The 21024-nt window shown below is 42.8% G+C and overlaps 1 protein-coding gene across 2 annotated transcripts in view; it reads left to right on the forward strand.

Moving 5' to 3' along the window:
* SCG5 (secretogranin V) overlaps nt 1-5526 on the forward strand; it is a 62103-nt gene extending 56577 nt beyond the window's left edge. For both annotated transcript variants that reach the window (XM_017854129.1, XM_017854136.1), the window contains exons 5-6: nt 124-177; nt 4940-5526. In XM_017854129.1, coding sequence (XP_017709618.1) covers nt 124-177; nt 4940-5035 — 150 coding nt within the window. In that variant the 3' untranslated portion in view covers nt 5036-5526. The remainder of the gene's footprint in view (nt 1-123; nt 178-4939) is intronic.
* Nucleotides 5527-21024: the final 15498 nt, after the last annotated feature.

Consider the following 21024-nt stretch of genomic DNA (forward strand, 5'->3'; position numbering starts at 1 on the left):
TTTGTTTCCAAAATATGTGTATGCAAATATCTAGGGGACACACCAAGTATTGCTTTTAAAATAGACATTCACCAAATTTGATCCATACTTCTGCATTTTTGTTTTCTTTTCTCCCCATTCTAGAACAAGAAACTCCTTTATGAGAAGATGAAGGGAGGAGAGAGACGAAAGCGGAGGGTAATACGCGGCTGGCTGGGTTGTTGCTGGGATGCTTGGAGCTTTCTGAGTGGGGCAGTGAACAGGCTGAAACCCTCGCTTGCTGGGAAGTCACAGAATCCTCCCTTGTGTAGTCCTGAGAAACACTGGTCCGTGTGACGAGGGCCACACCCAGAAAGTCTGTCCTTGGTTTCTGCAATGGCTTCCTCAAGCTTTAACAGATGATTTTTAGTGGAACGCCTAGTTTGTGGTGATTCTATTAACTCTATTCTGTTCAGGAAATAGATTGTGTATTGCTTCCCCCATCAGTGTGGGACATATCTGGGGGGACATGAGGGTCTGTCTGCCCTCCCAGGGTCTGTAGGCCAGTGGGGAAAACTGATCACACATCTGCATCAATTCTATAAAAACACAGGACAGGCAGGGCACGGTGGCTCACACCTGTAATCCCAGCACTTTGGGAGGCTGAGGCAAACAGATCACGAGGTCGGGAGATTGAGACCATCCTGGCTAACACGGTGAAACCCCGTCTCTACTAAAAATACAAAAACTTAGCCGGGACTGGTGGCGGGCACCTGTAGTCCCAGCTACTCGGGAGGCTGAGGCAGGAGAATGGTGTGAACCCGGGAGGCGGAGCTTACAGTGAGCCGAGATCGTGCCACTGCACTCCAGCCTGGGTGACAGAGTGAGACTCCGACTCAAAAAAAAAAAAAAAAAAAAACGCAGGACAGAAACAGGGAAGTGCTAAACTCATGCTCCAGGAAATAATTTTGAAGGAATTTGGGAGCAACCGATGAGATGAACAAACCTAATTTCTCCTATATATCTTTTTTTCTTGGCCTAGCCAGACTGATGTAAAAATCTACGAGATCTATAATATTTGTTTGCTGTCTGTTGAATTTACTGCAGGCTTAGTTTTTAACCATCCCAGGGCTGCCCAAGGTAGGAACTTGGTCTAGGTACTCCGCATTTAGCTACTTCATATACAGTGTTGCCTCACATAAAACTCAGTGTCACATTTGCTTTGGCTTTCCAGAGTATTTTATAGCATCAGGACTTCATTACTGATCAAGTTCCATTCTGCTAATCCACTGGTACCTTACTAGTCAGAAGGGCCTGGCCACCTGCCTCTTTTTTGATCAGATGAAGGTGGGAGAAAAACAGCGCCACTGTTACATGGTAAAATGCTATGAGATAGCGACCATTTTAGTTAAAACATACAAACCTAAGCATGTGCTCAAAACCACTGACTATTCAGAAGAGCAAGTGCCTGGATCCTCTCAAAATTTGGGAATCTGGGCAATGGTAATTGTGGCCATTCTGAAGGGTTTTGCCAAATATAGTCAGAGAGAGTTTTAAGAGGTATGGATTTTCTGGCCTCAGCATCAGTCCTCAGGCCCCCACAACAGAAGGTTCCAAGCCCCTGTGCTGCCTGACAAAACACAGAAGACATACAGCAATTTTCTGTGCAAGAAGTAGAAAATGTTTACCTCTGGAAACAAATCTTTTTTGAGGAGAGTTAACAGAGTTATTAAGAGTTTTTCTTGGTGATTACAGCTTCCAATAGCAGATGGTGACAGAAAGGGTCCAAAGGGTATAATGTGGTCTTGAGGGAGCATCAGGAAATTCCATTCTAGGAGCTCAAAATACACATAATTTACCGGTAACATGGCTTGAATATCTCCCTACAACACAAGAACATTTCCCAATAAGAGTAATGACTGACTTACAATGAATAAGTTAGCTTGAAGCTTTAATTGTCTCTACTTCCTGGCCCACCATTCCTTCTGCCCTGACTCAGTGAATGACCATGGGGCATGACTTAGGTCATTTTTCCATGAGACTAGTGATTACCAAAACTCAGCATGCTGGCTAAGACGCATGTTATAAAGGATTTTACTTTAGCCTCAATTTCCTCCACATAGGAAAAGCTTAGAATTTAGGAAAAGAAGGGTCACTTTGACCCAGAGATATCAAATTCTTGGGCATCTACGAAGACCCATTCTCATGCCATTAACCATGGGCCTCTCTGGATTGATAAGGAAGCAAGTTGGTCCTGCCCATCATCAGGTCTCAGATACTGTTCCCATCTTGATTGAAGACCTTAACACTGCCCCCACACCACCCCCAGTGCATGAATCAATATAAAGAAACTATAAGCTTTCTTTTTTGAACAATGAAGGCTTCCTCCAATGAAACTCAGCATCTGCTGTGAGTTTCCAGAGGACATCGTAAGCAAAGATCCAATCCCAGTGGTTCTTCCAGTTTTGAAATGGGCATCATGTTCTCTGTGAGCCCTACCCAGTCTCTTGCCCAAGTGAGAGAAGATAAATACAGAAGTGCCCTGAGTTTTCAGAGCACAATCAAAGCCAAGCCTCAGCTGGGCGCAGTGGCTCATGCCTGTAATCCCACCACTTTGGGAGGCAGAAGCAGGTGGATCACCTGAGGTCAGTAGTTCAAGACCAGCCTGGTCAACATGAAACCCCGTCTCTACTAAAAATACAAAAATTAGCCAGGCATGGTGGCACGCTCCTGTAATCTCAGGTACTCGGGAGACTGAGGCAGGAGAATCATTTGAACCTGGGAGGTGGAGGTTGCAGTGAGCCGAGATCATGCCACTGCACTCCAGCTTGGGTGATGGAGTGAGATTCTCAAAACAAAAAAACAAAACAAAACAAAGCTCATTATTATTATTCCTAAGTGCTGGATTCAATACTCAGTTAAATATTTATCAAAACAGTTCACGTGATTCCTCTTTTTACTTCCTCATTAATTTTTCCCCTCCCCTCCAACCTTTGCATGTTGTGGGTCTGGGCAGGATTTCTCCCATGAGAGAGAGAGATTCTCCTCAAAGTTGCAACCAAGCCCCATATGGCTTTGTGCAACTTTATGTACTCACCCAAATCCAACTGAATTCCTCATTGCTTCACAAATAAAAGGTCAATCTACTTTTAAATGACTATTAACTTTTAAACTCTTAAGCTGTTTCTTGTTAATATGTGAGCTCTACCATTTATCTTACTTAAACAGCTTATGAACTTTTTAATCTCATATTTGATAAACTTGAACCTCTCATGTCCTCCTTTAACATATTAGAATTTTTGGAATAAGTATTACTAAACAAAATGTTCATGATACTGAATATACTTTTTCAGTCCACACTTGCTCCACTTACCCAAAGATTCTGATATGATCCTCTGGGGTAGGCCAAACCACGGTAATTGATAAAAGGAATTTTTATTATTTTAAATATTTCTAAGATGAATTCTCAGCAAGGTGTTGTCTTGTGACGTGTCACTTTTAAAATGTCTGAGGACATTGCTCACTTTGTAATTCTCACCTACTTTGTGATGCATCTTTGCAGAGTGAGTCAGACCTTTCACGATTCATGCGTTTAGCAGCCAGAATGTGAAAGAACATTTGTAAATGCTAAACTCAGGTTTCATTCCTTTTCTTTTGAAGAATGTCTGTTCACCTTTCAAGAGTCATGGCGGGCCATGTCATGGACCAGAGAGCTCCCCTGTGAACAGCCTCCATTCATTTGTACGCGGGGATTGAGCATGCAACAGGTTGCTGCTCAATTGATGATCGTTTGTAACTACAGTTTCTTTTTTTTTGAGGTGGAGTCTCGCTCTGTCGCCCAGGCTGGAGTGCGGTGGCCGGATCTCAGCTCACTGCAAGCTCCGCCTCCCGGGTTTACCCCATTCTCCTGCCTCAGCCTCCCGAGTAGCTGGGACTACAGGCGCCCGCCACCACGCCTGGCTAATTTTATATATTTTAGTAGAGACGGGGTTTCACCATGTTAGCCAGGATGGTCTTGATCTCCTGACCTTGTGATCCGCCCGCCTCGGCCTCCCAAAGTGCTGGGATTACAGGCATGAGTCACTGCGCCCGGCTACAGCTTCTTTCTTATATTTTTGTTCCATTATCGGAAGGCAACTTCAATAAACAAACATCTTCCAAATATTTTGAATTTTTTTTCTGCTTGTTAAATACTATTTTGTAAAGTTTCAATTACTAGTTCAAATCCAAACCTCAAAAAATAGGTATGTATTAGAAAAGGAATGGAAAAATATTTACTCATTAAGAATATCAACACATGAAAGTGATTTCAGAGTACGGAGTCTTCAGTCAAAAACAAAGGAGCCTTCCAGCCCTTTCAGGAAGCTTCCTTTTTTGCTTCAGTGTTTGAATTTGACTGAGGGAAGGTGGAAGTGATCGCTTGAGCCGGTGATGAATTCTCCTTAGTAAAATACTAGCAAGGAAGAATCAGTCCCAGCAGCAGGATGATCTGGGACCAGTCTTCAGATGCTAATTCCCACTTGGCCCTACTCTTCTCCTTTAGAACATTTTTCATGCAAAATATAATTTAATGCATTTCAGATTTCCCCTCCTACCTAAATAGGGCCATAGAATAATAATTATCTTTCTTATGCGTCTTGGTCCCTAACTTAGTAGCAAGGACTTATGAGCTGGTTTACCCCAAATCTTTGTGCCAAAATACTAATTTTAAAAGAGCACATTGCATCTGATAAAGGGCTATATAGTTGTGTGAAAAACACAGTTAGAGCTATCTATCAGTCAGAAAATGTTTCATAGGCCACTGAGGTATTAATTCGTCCACTGGAGTAGTTGTTTGGTGGTTGGTAGGTGCCACTGATACATTGTTGTTAACCCAATAGGCCAGAAACAATTCTTGGTCATTTCTTTTCTGAGCTGTCTGTATCTGATGTTCACATATAACACCAAACCACATGGTTTTTGTTTGTTTGTTCGTTTTCAGAGTGTCAATCCATATCTACAAGGACAGAGACTGGATAATGTTGTTGCAAAGAAGTCTGTCCCCCATTTTTCAGATGAGGATAAGGACCCAGAGTAAAGAGAAGATGCTGGATGAAAACCCACATTACCTGTTAGGCCTCAGCATGGCTTATGTGCACGTGTTAACGGAGCCCCTGTGAATGACAGCATGTTTCTTACATAGATAATTATGGATACAAAGCAGCTGTATGTTGATAGTGTATTGTCTTCACACCGATGACTCTGCTTTCTGCTAAATTAGAATAAGAGCTTTTTTGTGTTTTGGGTTTTTAAAATGTGAATCTGCAATGATCATAAAAAAATTAAAATGTGAATGTCAACAATAAAAAGCAAGATTATGAAAGGCTCAGATATCTTGCAGTTTAAAATGGTGTCTGAGGTCGTACTATGTTGGCCAAGTCTGTAAAAAGCTGGCATTCGATTTTGATTATGAAGTTCATCCAGCCCTTGGGCATTGTTCTACACCAATAAAGAAGGCTGTACTCAAGAGGAGGAGCTGACACATTTCACTTGGCTGCGTCTTAATAAACATGTATGCAAGCATTGGCATATGAAGTTTTCTTTTTAAAGCATGATAAAGAACAATTTCTTTGCGTAAAAGAACAGCCTGAACTACATACATGATAGCATATGACCCTAACAATAATACTGTGAACTTAATGGGTCTGGTGTTATCCCCATTTTACAGATGGCAGAACTGAGATGCATTCAACACACTGAGATGCATTCAACACACCATTGGGAATCGTCAGCAAAATCTAGCATGAAGAGACTCTACAGCATAAGTAGCCTAGCTTTTTCCAACAAATAAATGGGAGGAGGGAAAAGTGGGGTACTGTCTTAGATTTTAAAAGGCTTAAGAGACATGAGCCAAATACAATGTGTGTGGGTCTTATTTGCATCCTGACTCAAATCAAATCAAGAAAAGTATTGATCAGACAATCAAGGAAGTTTGAGTAGTGACTGAATATTTTGGTATGATTTAAGTGTTACATAGTATTTATATTATGGCTATTTTTTTAAAAGAGCCCTTATCTCTTAGGGATAAATACTGAATTATTATTATTGTTGTTATTATTATTATTATTATTTTATTTTTATTTTTTGAGATGGAGTCTCGCTCTGTTGCCCAGGCTGGAGTGCAGTGGCACGATCTCAGCTCACTGCAAGCTCCGCCTCCCAGGTTCACACCATTCTCCCGCCTCAACCTCTGGAGTTGCTGGGATTACAGGCGCCCGCCACCACGCCTGGCTAAATTTTTATGTATTTTTAGTAAAGACGGGGTTTCACCGTTTTAGCCAGGATGGTCTCGATCTCCTGACCTTGTGAATCGCCCACCCCTCAGCCTCCCAAAGTGTTGGGATTACAGGCATGAGCCACTGTGCCCGACAATATTGAATTATTTACAGATGAAATGATATGATGTCTTGGATTTGCTTTAAAATAATCCAGTGGTAGTGATGAGGTAGAGGGCCAGGAGGGAATGCAGATATAGATAATCAAGACTGGGCCATACACTGATAACTGTTGAAGTTAGGTCAAGGATACTTGGGAGTTAATTGTACTTCTTATTTCTTTTCTTTTTTCTTTTTTCTTTTTCTTTTCTTTTCTTTTCTTTTCTTTTTTTTTTTTTTGAGACAGAATCTCACTGTGTCACCCAGGCTGGAGTGCAGTGGCGTGATCTCAGCTTACTGCAACCTCCACCTCCCGGGTTCAAGCGATTCTCCTGCCTCAGCCTCCGGAGTAGCTGGGATTACAGGTACCCACCATCACCATTAGCCCTGCTAATTTTTGTATTTTTAGTAGCGACTTGGTGTCATCATCTTGGCCAGGATGCTCTCAAATGATCCTGATCTCAAGTGATCCGCCCACCTCGGCCTCCCAAAGTGCTGGGATTATAGGCATGAGCCCCCACACCCGGCTTGCACTTCTTATTTCTATGTTTGTATGTATTTGAAAATTTCAGCAATAGAACCACAGTTGACTGTTAAAAAGTAAGAGTAGATCATGGTAAAAACTGACCTGGAATCCGGGTGTTGTGCCTCATGCTTGTAATCCCAGGACTTTGGGAGGCTGAGGCAGGCGGATCACCTGAGGTCGAGAGTTCCAGACCCGCCTGACCAACATGGAGAAACCCTGTCTCCACTAAAAATGCAAAATTAGCCAGGTGTGTTGGCGCATGCCTGTAATCCCAGCTACTTCTCTCTCATGACCCCTTTTTGTCTTCCTATGGGACCTCACGCCTCCTTTCATATAGTCCCTGTAAGAGAGCGTAATGATAAGAATTACTCTATATACAGAGCAGGCTCTGTATACATTGTTCATTTAAACATCCCTCCCTAAATTTTATAGATGAAGCAACTGAGGCAGAGGGATTCCATGACTTAACTAAGTCTCCTTAACTAGTAAGTGGCAGAGTTAGAACTTGAATTCAGGTCTCTTGGACTCCACAGTGGATACTCTCCCCTGTACCACACTACCACCTGTTAAAAGAGAAACCTTAGACAAATTAAATTGAACAGACTTTAGTTGAGCAAAGAACAATTTGGAAAATAGGTTCAGAGAGACTCTGCACTGCTGTGTGGTTGAAAAAAACCAATGGACAGAAAAAGAAAAGTAAGGTATACAAAACAAAAGTGAGGGACAGAAACAGCCGGATTGGTTACGTTTCAGCGTTTGCCTTATCTGAACATGATTTGAACAGTTGGCCACCTTTGGCCAAATCTCAGTGTTTGGCACAAGAGTAGGTTACAGCCTGTTTACACATCCAGTTAGGTTACAGTTTGCTATGTACAGAGAAAACTTTAGGCCGAGCTTACACTATGTAAGGAGGCAGCTTTGGGCTAAACTTAATTTAGCATACCCAATACTTGTTTACTTATTATGTGTATGCCTCATTCAACTGGGTTATAAGCTCCTTGAAGCCATAGGCTCTGTCTTACTTTTCTCTTTATCTTGGTATCTTGCATGCAGCCTAACAAAGGCTAATAACTGCTGAATGAATGAGCTTGATGGAATTTTTTTTTTTTGAGACGAAGTCTTGCTCTGTCGCCCAGGCTAGAGTGCAGTGGCGCGATCTCGGCTCACTGCAAGCTCCGCCTCCCAGGTTCACAGCATTCTCCTGCCTCAGCCTCCTGAGTAGCTGGGACTACAGGCACCCGCTACAGCGCCCGGCTAAGTTTTTGTATTTTTGGTAGAGATGGGGTTTCACCGTGGTCTTGATCTCCTCACCTTGTGATCTGCCCGCCTTTGCCTCCCAAAGTGCTGGGATTACAGGCATGAGCCACTGTGCCCAGTCAATAGAATGTTTTAAAGAAGTCATAAAAGGTCAATCATCTTAGACTGTGTACAGAGGGAAAGGTGGAATTACCTCTCACTTTGGTGGGGTTTACAGATTGATGTGAAGTTGTGTACATGGTTCTCAAGTCTTTCTTCTTCTTTTTTTTTTTTTTTTTTTTTGAGACGGAGTCTCGCTCTGTCTCCCAGGCTGGAGTGCAGTGGTGTGATCTCAGCTTACTGCAGGCTCTGCCTCCCAGGTTCACGTCTTTCTCCTGCCTCAGCCTCTCGAGTAGCTGGGACTAGAGGCCCCTGCCACCACGCCTGGCTAGTTTTTCCGTACTCTTAGTAGAGACAGGATTTCACCATGTTCTGCAGGATGGTCTCGAACTCCTGACCTTGTGATCCGCCCGCCTTGGCCTCCCAAAGTGCTGGGATTACAGGCGTGAGCCACCACGCCCGGCCCTCAAGTCTTTCTTAGAATCAGCCAGTAGAACTACCCGCTTCTTTTCTGAGTCACTGCCCAAATGTCGGTAGTTCAGGAAGTGTCAGGGCACAGAGTTCCTGCCAAATATCTCAATTTGCTGCATACCACGACGGTTGTGCATGATTCATTTATTAGGGAGACAGACCAGATGCGTGGGACGGCTCTGCTCAACATCAAGGCAGATCTATGGGCAGACAGAGCATCGGGTTCTGCTGTAGGTTTTCATTGACCGGTGTTCCTCTGACCATGGCATAGCCACTTGGGCAGTGCAGAAGTCATATCCCAGCCCGTCACTGGTATCATGTGCTGTGGCAACAGTCTTGGGGGTTAGAACAGAGAAACCTGGGGAAACACTGGCCACTCAACGGGGAGCAAGCTTGGAGGGTAGGAGAGTCCTAAGATGGGGTCAGGGAGGGATCCAGGCCATCACCTTTCAAAGTGCTCCAGGACATTATTTCCAAAGTCAATTGACATACCTAGCCAGGAGCATATCTTGAGAAAGTAGTATTTTTTGAAGCCTCCTGAAGCCTGGGTTTTACCAACAGCCTAGGCCGGGCAGGATTCAGAGAGCTTGTACTTCACATACTCAACTTTCTGTTTCTAAAGGGAAAGAGAGACTCTACCAAGACTTTTTGGCCATCAGGCTGCTCTTCCAAAATTGTCTGGTGACTTAACCATAGGTGAATCAGAAACGTGGATCAAATTTCCTGCTAAAATACACATGAATGTGGCAATTAAAAGAAAATGTGTAGAATACAGCAGATTTGGTGGCCAGAAAGCCCTGTGAGAAGGCAAGGGCCTTTGAAAATTATATTAACTATATAGTAAAAGAAAACTTGATTCCAAATGGGCACGGAGGAATCCATGGAGAAAGCTGCTAAGACATTTATGGGTGTCACACATCGGCTTCTGAAGTCTATAAATAAAGGCAGGGTGTTTGCAAAGATTCTTGTAGAACCATGTCCTTGAATTTGGGTTTAAAAACTTATTAACTTATAAGTTGCAAAAGAAAGACTCTTTTAGAAAAGAGCTGCTATAAGATGGGCTGAGTTAGAAAGACCTAAGAGCCCATCCTAATAGACTGAATATTCTATTGTTTTTTTTTTTGTTTGTTTGTTTGTTTTTTTTTGAGACGGAGTCTCGCTCTGTCGCCTAGGCTGGAGTGCAGTGGCCGGATCTCAGCTCGCTGCAAGCTCTGCCTCCCAGGTTTACGCCATTCTCCTGCCTCAGCCTCCCGAGTAGCTGGGACTACAGGCGCCCGCCACCTCGCCTGGCTAGTTTTTTGTATTTTTAGTGGAGATGGGGTTTCACCGTGTTAGCCAGGATGGTCTTGATCTGACCTCGTGATCCGCCCGTCTCGGCCTCCCAAAGTGCTGGGATTACAGGCTTGAGCCACCGCGCCTGGCCTGAATGTTCTATTGTTTGATGAATGTTATGTGCCAGTAGAACTTGTTGATAAGCCGTTCTTCCCAACAGAAGCCGTAACTATATACACAGGAAACAAAAATATTTGTAATGGCTTTTAGCCATGGCAACTGAACACCTGAGGAGTAAGAAGCATCTTAATAAAGCCCATTTGGAAACTATAGTCACTTCCTCACAAGGTGGCCATCATATGGTGTCACCTTCCTTGACAGGACTCATCACGATACCATTCATTTATTCATTCAGCAGTAACTTATCAAGGATCTATTCTATGTGCCAAATACTGAGCTATATTCTGGGACTGGGGAGTCTTATCAAAGAGGTATGAGATATAGGCTCTTCCTTCATGGAGTTTAAAGCACATTTGCAACCATAAATATTCAGCTATTTGTACACTATTATCACTCAGTTGATCCCATGGCATCACTGTTTAACAGAGTAGTTAGATACAGACAGTTTGTAATCAGATTTGCAGTTGACTCTGGGTTCTGTGAATTTCCAATTGTGTGTCCTTGAGCAAACAATTCCATCTCACTGAACCTTAGTTCTTTCATGTAACCAACAGGAAAGATAATACTTACCTTATCATATTGATGTGAAGATAAATTCCCTGCAGTACAGCACCTGTGTTAAACCTCGATTTAGATTCCAAATTCAGAATTCATCAGATTTCAGTGCAAGAAACAAACTCTTTACTCTGGATATGTCCATATGAAAGGGATTTAATGCAAGGAATTATGTGCTTACAAAATTATTTAAAGATGTGGAGGAGCATGAGGCAGGGATCCACAGTTGGGCTTAACCAGTTCAAGCTCACCCACATAGCTGGAATCCAGAGGTCAGGAAATAGTGGTTGGTGTCACTGCCACCATCACATCACTACCACTGATGTGTGACACTCCCAAAGTCATTGTCCTGACCCAAGAATGGTGGGTTTGCCTGCAGCTACCATCTCTCATAGCAGAAACAGCAGCAGAAAAAGAGATGTTTCTCTTTCTCTTCCAACTTCAGCATCTGTGGGAGTGCATCTATCTGGTGTTCCAGTTTGCTTCCAAAAGCCTGTCTCCTGAGGAGTCAGGCATCAACCACGTCAGGGGTTCCCAACCCCTGGGCCATGGACCAATACTGGTCTGTGGTCTGTTAGGAACCTGGCCATTCGGGAGGAAGTGGAGGAGGAAGTGAGCCCTGGGTGAGTGAACATTACCGCTTGAGCTCCCCCTCCTGTCAGATCAGTGGCAGCATTAGAGTCTCATAGGAGCGCAAACCCTGTTGTGAACTGTCTGTGTGAAGGATCTAGGTTGTACACTCCTTATGAGAATCTAATGCCTGATAATCTGAGTTGGAACAGTTGCATCCCAAAACCATATGCCCCTTGCCATCCGTGGAAAAACTGTCTTCCACAAAAATAGTCCCTGGTGCCAAAAACGCTGAAGACCACTGATACATATTTTCCAGATAGGGATAGCCAAAACCCAGGGAAGCTGAAGCTCTATCGAAATTCAAAGTAGAGCCCAGCTGTCCTGCTCTCAGTTTTACTCTCAATTTACTATCTTATAATAGCGCCAAAGGAGAAAAGTGAAAAACTGTAGAATTTTAGAGATTATTTTTTCCCACCTTCAAAGTAAGAAATAGTGCTTTAAAGAAGATGAATAATCACAGCACAGATGTAAACCAAACTCAAGCTTTATCATTAGGATTGGCATAGGAACCATCCCCATGACATAGACCCCAAACGGACAATGGTATGAATGAAAAAGGTCACAGCGGAGGCTGATCTTTATCATTTTTCACTACGCTTGGTTTTTTTGTCGTTGTTGAGTTTTGAGTTGGAATGTGAGCTTATTTATTCTTCACAGCTTTTGGAAGATTTCAGCCTGGCTCATCCTATTTTAGAGTGTCTGACAGGGGAATAATGCATGGTATTTAGATGGTACCAGTTATCCAAGAAGGTCACATTTCTTTGCAATTAGTCTATCATACTCCAGAATACCCTGAGAGAGGTTGGGGTAGGAGAGAGGGAGTTATCTTCATTTAACAACAGATAGACTTAGGAAGCGGTGGGGGCCAATGAAAAAGCAGGAACGAGAATGGCAAGATGTGCCAACGCTATCTCCCTTCCCCCACCAACAACCCAGGGAAGTGTTTCCAAATCACTTTCTACATATGCCTTGACTGTTGATTCATCAAAGATGTCTTCAATAGAGTCACAACTCAAACCACATTGCAGTATTTAAGTAAAGGGGAGCATTGAAAAATGTGAGTGTGGTATTTCTTCTATTTTTGCAAATGGATGTGTTTGATACCAAACCCTGTCAGCAGCTAATACTATTACTGTGTTTGCTAATATGCTCAGATCAACTGGGCACACAACCAAAACCCGTAACATTCCTGAGTCAAGTATGATCAGATGCTCTCAAATGCAGTTTGCCTTCTTCCCTCGCATCATAAGAGAAAAGGCTTTTGTTGGATATGTTTTGTGAACACCAAAGAGAATAAATAGCTTTTTGAAGGAGCCAAAGTGTTTCCCCCGATTCATTGTGAATGCCTGCAAGAGCGTTTCCTTTTAAGTTAAAACAATTTACAAATTCTTCCTCCTCAATCAATCTACATATTTTATCACTGCTATTTTAATAAGTAACTTTTCTTTCTGAAAATGTATTTCACTTTCCCCCAACCTTTCTGTGATTCTTGGGAGACAAGAGACAGAGTTCATTTAAAACACTCTTGTTTATGATGGATGAAACCACAAGCTTTGTGTGATGTTAACCCACTCACAGAAGGAGAATCTGAACTTCAGAGTATTTTGTGTTTGGAGAGAAGGCTCACTAAGGAAAATGGGCTCATTTCAATTCAGTATATTATAGGAAGGAAAAGATCAAGGAAGAGCTGGTCTTAAAACTGTCAAAATATAATAATTTGATGGGAAGAAAGAAGGAAAACAGAGCAGTTGGAAATGCAAAGATAAAAGAACTGGATCCAGACATGTCTATGTAATTTCCCAGAAATGGAAATTGTACTGGCAATTTGGAAAGAGATATCGAAAAACAATATACATTAAATGTTGAGCGTTTCTTGCAGCAATGCACTTGGAAGGCTCTTGGAACACATGGCATAATGGTCTTATGATTCATCTACATATGGCCTGATCCTTGGTAACTGACGAAAGGGGAAACCAAGTTTCATAAGGAATCAAACACAGAAGAGGAAGTTAAACAGTTTTTTAGGTTAAAAAAAAAAAATACTCTTTTAAGCTGCTAGGTCATCAGCAGAGGATTAACTAACGCAGCCTACGAAATTTGCATTGGGATAGATCACACATGTAATTTCCTTTCATTCTTCAATAGCCCTGTGATGCAGGCATCATTTTCTCTGTTTCCTGATAGCCCAAGAGTTGGTGTCTCTAAAGTTGCTTAGGTAGTTGATGGTTGAGCTTAGATGCAAATAGAATTCTTTCCACCACACCTCAGATTGTCAAACCTGGCTGCTTATCAGAATCATCTGGAGAGCTTTGTAAAAATACAGATTCTTGGGCCTCAGCCCAGGAAATTCTCATGCAGTAGTATAGAGCAAGCTCTGGGGATCAATTCTTTTGTTTTGTTTTGTTTTGTTTCTCCAGTGACTCTGATAACACAGTGAATTTGGGGAAACATTGCACACAGTTGCAACCAGAAATGGTGTGAGAATGGGTGAAGACAAGAGCCCTGGAGGGAAGGATGTAGAACGCAGGAACTCCACTGCTCTATGAGAAGCCTGCTAACCTACACCAGCCATACATAGTCTTACAAAAATCTACCAGATCTGGAAAACATGCTTCAACTTCACCTGAATTTATTTCTAAGACCCCAGACATTCCTAATCAGCCCATCTCCTCCCAGATGGCTCTGCAAACCACTCCTATCGTTTGGAATTATGTTTTCAGAAACCTTACAACGATGATAAAATGCTGTTGCCATAAGCATTTTCCTGTCTCCTCAAGATGAATTAGATGAGCTACTTAGTCCTTCATCAATAAATTATAAGGGAAGAGGCATTTGGAACTATGGATGCCCTTCAAATGTACTTGGCTAGTTACTTGCCTCCGTTTCCAAAAAGATGAAAACATAAAATGAAGTCAGTGGCAAAATGTGCATCATTCCTGGCCACATACCCAAATAGTCTTTGCCTTATCCAATATGACTTTTCCTTTGCATGCTTTTCATCAGGCTAAGAAAACTAAAATATCTTTCTACAACAAATCCTTAAGGTTTCCCAGAAACACAAAGCAACAGTGCATTATTTACTTCTTATGAAATTTTACCATGATATTTTTAGCAGCGTGGGTGTTATCCTGACACAGGCCATAAAACTTACTCACTTCTTTGGGGTCTGAGGAATGTAATCTTGTGATTGGTTTTACAGGGAGAACTTATTGGGGTGCAGTTGCAGTTCCCAGAGTGAGTCTGTGCCATCATTGCCTCTGCTGTTGTTCAGTGGGTGGGGCACCCAGAGCACAGGATGTGCTCTCTGCTTCTATGACAAAACTAAGGACTGAGGCTGCCCTATAGGGAATGGATTCGGAGGCTCCTGAGGCTCAGTTCTCCAGTGAGTTCCAGGTAAAATGCAGAAACCAGGCAAGGCACAGTGGCTCATGCCTGTAATCCCAGCACTTTGGGAGGCCAAGGTGGGTGGATCACTTGCCCCCAGGAGTCCAAGACCAGCCTGGGCAACATGGTGAGACCCCATCTCTACAGAAAATACAAAAATTAGTGGTTACCTATAGTCCCAGCTACTTGGGAGGCTGAAGTGGGAGGATCACTTGAGCCTGGGAGGTCAGGAGTGCAGTGAGCTGTGATCACACTACTGTACTCCAGCCTGCTGGGTGAGAGTAAGAGCCTGTCTCTAAAAAAAAAAAAGAAGAAGAAGAAGGAGAAATCAGAAACAGGAGCAAGGCAAAAAGGGGGCTAGAGCAAGGGTTATAACATGAAGGAAAATGAGAACAGCTGCACTTTTAATCTATGAATTCAACAAAGGTCTGGGAGCATCTATGTACTCCAAGTGCCACGTAGAGGCTGGGGAATCAGTGAGCCACACAGAGATGGTTCTTGCCACCACAGAGCTTAAGACACATGGAGGAAACAGACAAAAACCAAGCAAATCTGTAAATTGCATAATTTAAAAATTTGGTAAGAACCAGGAAGAAAGGGTATTAGTTAAAGGAAGGACATAGCCTAGGACATGAGTTAAGAAATGTCTAGGCCGGGCGTGGTGGCTCACACCTGTAATCCAGCACTTTGAGAGTCCAAGGCAGGCAGATCACGAGGTCAAGAGATTGAGACCATCCCAGCCCACATGGTGAAATCCCATCTCTACTATTAATACAAAAAAATTAGCTGGGCGTGGTGGCGCATGCCTGTAATCTCAGCTACTTGGGAGGCTGAGGCAGGAGAATTGCTTCAACCTGGGAGGTGGAGGTTACCGTGAGTCAAGATCATGCCACTGCACTCCAGCCTGGTGACAGAGCAAGACTCCGTCTAAAAATGAAACAAGCAAAACAAAACAAACAAAAAAGAAGCTTCCAGTGGCTATGGGTCAGCATCGGGGAAAGTGGGGAGAGCAGTAAAGAAGCAATTGCAACCTTCTAGGTGAGAAATGGCCATGACCTGGACTTGGGAGTGGGCAGTGAAGAGGCAGGATGGACTCAAGACAGCAACTAGACTGCCACTGGCAGCGACATTTTGGAGAAGCTCTAGCAGTTAGTTCTTCCGACACGGTTCCTACAGGTGATGGGATAAAAATAGAAGACAGCAGTGGAAATGATGAGGAGACCTGGAACATTTTAGTTACGATTCAACTCAGCCTGTGCTAGGGCCACAGGGACTCAAAGAAGAGAAGGAGACACTTCCTCCATGCAAGGAGTCTACATTTCATTGAAGAAGATGCATCCAGCATACATGTAACGACAATAAAGGAAAAATATGACAAGAATAATAGAAAAGGCAGAATGCTCTGAGAAGGAGGCTTGAGGTCAGAGTATGAATTCAACCAGAAGACAGAAGGGTGGGGAATTCTGAGGGGAGGGAGGAGCAAGAGCAAAGGCGTGAACATGGTGACCTGTGTATGTACTCAGCTCCTGCTGGGCTCAAGTGTTGCATATGCAGAGAGAACATGAGCTGGAGACCATCAGGCTGGCATTGAACACCAGGGGCAGGAGTGGATGCTTACTGCGCAGCTGCATACTCCTCTCTTGTTTTCTGCTACATTTGTGCAATGGAATGTCTGTATTATACGTGTGTATTAAAAGCAAACTCTCACTTTGAAATTTTCCTTCTTAGTGGCAAGATTCTTTTCTCTAGATTGACAGTGCAGAGCTCACATTGTAATAACTGCTGTTAGAATAGATATTTAGGACTATAGGGCTAAAGCTTAAATACCACTTAAGGGAAGCTGCTGTTATCTGAAATAATTTGTCTTTCTTATTTAAAAGAACCAAGACCCTCCCTGCCTCCTTCCCTCCTTCCCTCCCTTCCTTTCCTCTTTTCTTTCTTCCTTCCTTGGAAGAGTGGAAACATAACGAGGGGTTCTGGCTAGTGTCCTGAGGTGTTGGCTAGGTAAACTTTTTAGAGTTGCTTGTGCCAAGCGACCGGCACATATATTTCTCTAGGGGAAGTACATCCTAATGATTCCACAGACATCCATGGATTGCTCTGGTTAGCAGAGTAGCGCTGCAAAAATCATTATGATTTTTCTTTTTTTTCAGAAAGTTGTTCTTCTTTGGCTTAATGTCCACATGACAAAGAATCACACTTTACAGTCTTTAAGGGCCTATCCCAGGCTCAGCAATCTTTCTACAAAATCGTGGAGACGTGGGCAGGCAGACACGTGCACTTGGGAGGTTCTGAGATCCTGTCTGCTCAGGCTGGTGCAGTAACCAGGGTCACCAGAAAACCTCTGCTCCATCTGGGAGACCCAAGGGAGATCATCTGGAAGCTGGTATCTGGGGACACACTGCTACACTGTCCAGTCCAAAGTCCATCAGCTTTGTTTTCTTTCTCTGTCACACGAACAAGTAAAACAGAGTGTGGAAACAAACACTGCAGGCAAGGTTACCTAGTCTCCTTGGAAATGTTGCCTTCCTACTGGCTAACTTTCAACCTAAGGGAAAAGGCAGCTCGATGCTCAACTTGAAGATTTTCTTTCACATTCTATTATACATGTGCACATAAAGGAATTTCTCTTACTATTGGTTTCTTCCTTCTCTGATCCTCTCTCCAAAGGCACCATATTTCTCCAGAGTGTCCCAAATGCCTCAGGTCTACGGAGTACTTTGCAAACATTAATAGACAAATGGTTAGTTTATATAAAGCACACATGTATTGCTCTGACATAAGCAGTGAGGAGCCCACAGTTTACATTTTTCATCTTTCTTTTAAAAAGGAATGACAAATCATATTCCAGATGATCCAACCTTTTACGCTACGAAGGGAAGAGTGAAGAAGGAACCAAGATGGAAAAGAGATTTAAATTTGGACCGTTTGTGAGCCAAGTGCAAAGTGGTGCACAAGTTCACCTTGATCCTTAGAAGGGAAAGCGGGTATTGAATTTGCTTTCCATCTTTGGCTCCATCCTTCTCTACCTTGAGAAGAAACCCAAAACACTGAACTTAATTTTAAGCTCCTAATTTTAAAGGTAGACTGATACAGGTTGGATGCGGTGGCTCACGCCTGTGGTTCCAGCACTTTGGGTGGTCGAGGCAAGCGGATCATTTGAGGTCAGGAGTTCGAGACCAGCCACGGCCAACATGACAAAACCTCGTCTCTACTAAAAATACAAAAATAAAATAAAAAATTAGCGGGGCGTGGTGGCGGGTGCTTGTAATCCCAGCTACTCAGGAGGCTGAGGCAGGAGAATCGCTTGAACCAGTGCAGCAGAGGTTGCAGTGAGCTGAGATTGCGCCAATGAACTCCAGCCTGGGTGACAGAGTGAGGCTCCCTCTCAAAAAGGAAAAGAAAAAAAAAAAAAATATATATATATATATAGAGAGAGAGAGAGAGAGAGAGAGAGACTGATACAGTCATTAATAATGGTTCTAATGGCAATAAGGCAGGCTTGGGTTTTTGTAGGAAACCTCAAGACAGGGCATATGGGTTTTCTTTTTTTCTTTTCTTTTTTTTTTGTTTTGAGATGGAGTCTTATTCTTTCGCCCAGGCTGGAGTGCAGTGGTGTGATCTCAGCTCACTGCAACCTCCGTCTCCCAGGTTCACGCCATTCTCCTGCCTCAGCCTCCAGAGTAGTTGGGACTACAGGCGCCCGCCACCACGCCCAGCTAATTTTTTGTATTTTTAGTAGAGACGGGATTTCACCGTGTTAGCCAGGAGGGTCTCGATCTCCTGACCTTGTGATCTGCCCACCTTGGCCTCCCAAAGTGCTGGGATTACAGGCGTGAGCCACCACGACTGGCAGCATATGGGTTTTCGATGGCCATGTGTTCAGCATTCTTTATAAGTAAACTCATGTGATATCTAAACCCATATTCCTCATATATGTGTTCATATTTTACACAACCAAATGTTTTGACAATACCAGCTATCAAATTATTTAAGTCATTTGACACTTAGGAATACTTTTCTTTGGTGGAAAAAAATAGTGGTATTTGAATACCAGTTCTAAGAGTGTGTGGTGTAGACTCTTGTTCCCAGTATAGAGGGTAGAAGCTCAGTGTGTGGGGCATGGGGGTCAGCAGCTGTGAATTCTTCCTCTGCTTCATACAGCTGTGTGCCCTTGAGACAGTCACACCACCTCTCTAGACATCAGCTCCCTCATCTTTAAAACAGAACAAACAATAGTAGCAATTTCATACGAGTGTTACGATCATTAAATTAGATAATGCACATAAAGCCTTGTGTTTGGTACACAGCAGGTAATTAATAAAAGGCCACTTTAAGAAATGCATGTATACACACACACACACATTGTTACTCCTACAAGAGAAAATAAAATGTTATAGTATGTTATTTTTTGTATTTTTAGTAGAGACGGGGTTTCACTGTGTTAGCCAGGATGGTCTTGATATCCTGACCTTGTGATCCGCCCACCTCGGCCTCCCCAAGTGCTGGGATTACAGGCGTGAGCCACCGCGCCCAGCCTATAAAATATTTTATAAGATGTCATGAACCAGTCCAAGTGACATATTAGGAGAGCTGCAGCAAGAGTAAAATCACACCTATACTTACATGCCTTTAAAAAAGGACACAAGAGTGAAAAGGTGGATCCTAAAATGACTTCTAGTAAATAGCAGAGACATCAAGGAAACAAAGACTGGGAATGGACTAAGTAAGCCAAAAGTTAAAAAAAAAAGAAAAGTGAGGATCCGGATAGCCAGAGACAGTGGGATAAAACCTTGCAACCTTCAGTTTAATAGATACTTTCAACAGATCCTCCCCAATGAACTAGCATTTTAAAACTGCAGTAAAATGAGTTTTTTTCAAAGAGAACTCCCCCACCAAAAAAAANTTTTTTGTATTTTAGTAGAGACGGGGTTTCACTGTGTTAGCCAGGATGGTCTTGATATCCTGACCTTGTGATCCGCCCACCTCGGCCTCCCCAAGTGCTGGGATTACAGGCGTGAGCCACCGCGCCCAGCCTATAAAATATTTTATAAGATGTCATGAACCAGTCCAAGTGACATATTAGGAGAGCTGCAGCAAGAGTAAAATCACACCTATACTTACATGCCTTTAAAAAAGGACACAAGAGTGAAAAGGTGGATCCTAAAATGACTTCTAGTAAATAGCAGAGACATCAAGGAAACAAAGACTGGGAATGGACTAAGTAAGCCAAAAGTTAAAAAAAAAAGAAAAGTGAGGATCCGGATAGCCAGAGACAGTGGGATAAAACCTTGCAACCTTCAGTTTAATAGATACTTTCAACAGATCCTCCCCAATGAACTAGCATTTTAAAACTGCAGTAAAATGAGTTTTTTTCAAAGAGAACTCCCCACCAAAAAAAAAAAAAAAAAATTAGAAAATGAAGAACACAAGCTATAAGGGAAAACAAAATTATTAATAAAGTCCCATCACATTTTTTTTCCCAAGAGTGAGGTCACATCAAAGAGGTCAAAACAAATACATTCGGTATAAACCTTTCGAACGTAACAAGTTATCCTGTCTGCAGACAAAGAAAGGAGCCTCATTTCAGACAGACTCTGTTACATTTAAGCACTGGGTATGTGAATTTTTGCTGAGAAATACATTGCTGTCTCTGGCTTCCTGTCTTGTTTCACTCCCCAGTCTCTTGGATGGGAGTTTCAGCCTGTCTAACTACACATTTGGGCATCTTCTGGTCTCTTATTCTTAGCTTCTATTACTGCAGTGGAACCTTCCTGAGAAGGGTAACTTTAGGTTAGCGTGATTCTTACAGTGCAAGCAAAAAAGAGCCAGAAGTGTTTGGTAAAACTATTTACTGGTTTTACACACACACACACAAATTTCTGTGCCATTTACTGGAAGGTATCATTCATTTTCTTTCCTGTCTTCCTCCTTTCCTCTCTCTCCCTCCTTTCCTTCCTTCCTCCCTCCATTCTCTCTATCTCTTCCTCTATCTCCTTCTTTTCCCCTTATTTTCTTCCCCTCCCTTCCTTCTTTCTCCCTATGCAAGTACTCATTTCATAGCTTTGTCAAGCATTTGCTGTGTGCCACCCCTGCATTACCCAGAGTGAATATAAAGATACATAAGACCCAACACACGCTGATATTAGACTTACTGTTTTTTGTGTTAGCTCCTCGTTGAACTCTAGTATCCATGCAGACACTGATGTTTATTAGGTGCCTGGCACTTTCACAGAGCTTGTGTTACTTAATTCCAGCATCTACCCAGAAGTGGGT

The sequence above is a fragment of the Rhinopithecus bieti genome, unplaced genomic scaffold (genome assembly GCF_001698545.2).
Source record: "Rhinopithecus bieti isolate Rb0 unplaced genomic scaffold, ASM169854v2 scaffold_2653, whole genome shotgun sequence".
Lineage (NCBI taxonomy): Eukaryota > Metazoa > Chordata > Mammalia > Primates > Cercopithecidae > Rhinopithecus > Rhinopithecus bieti.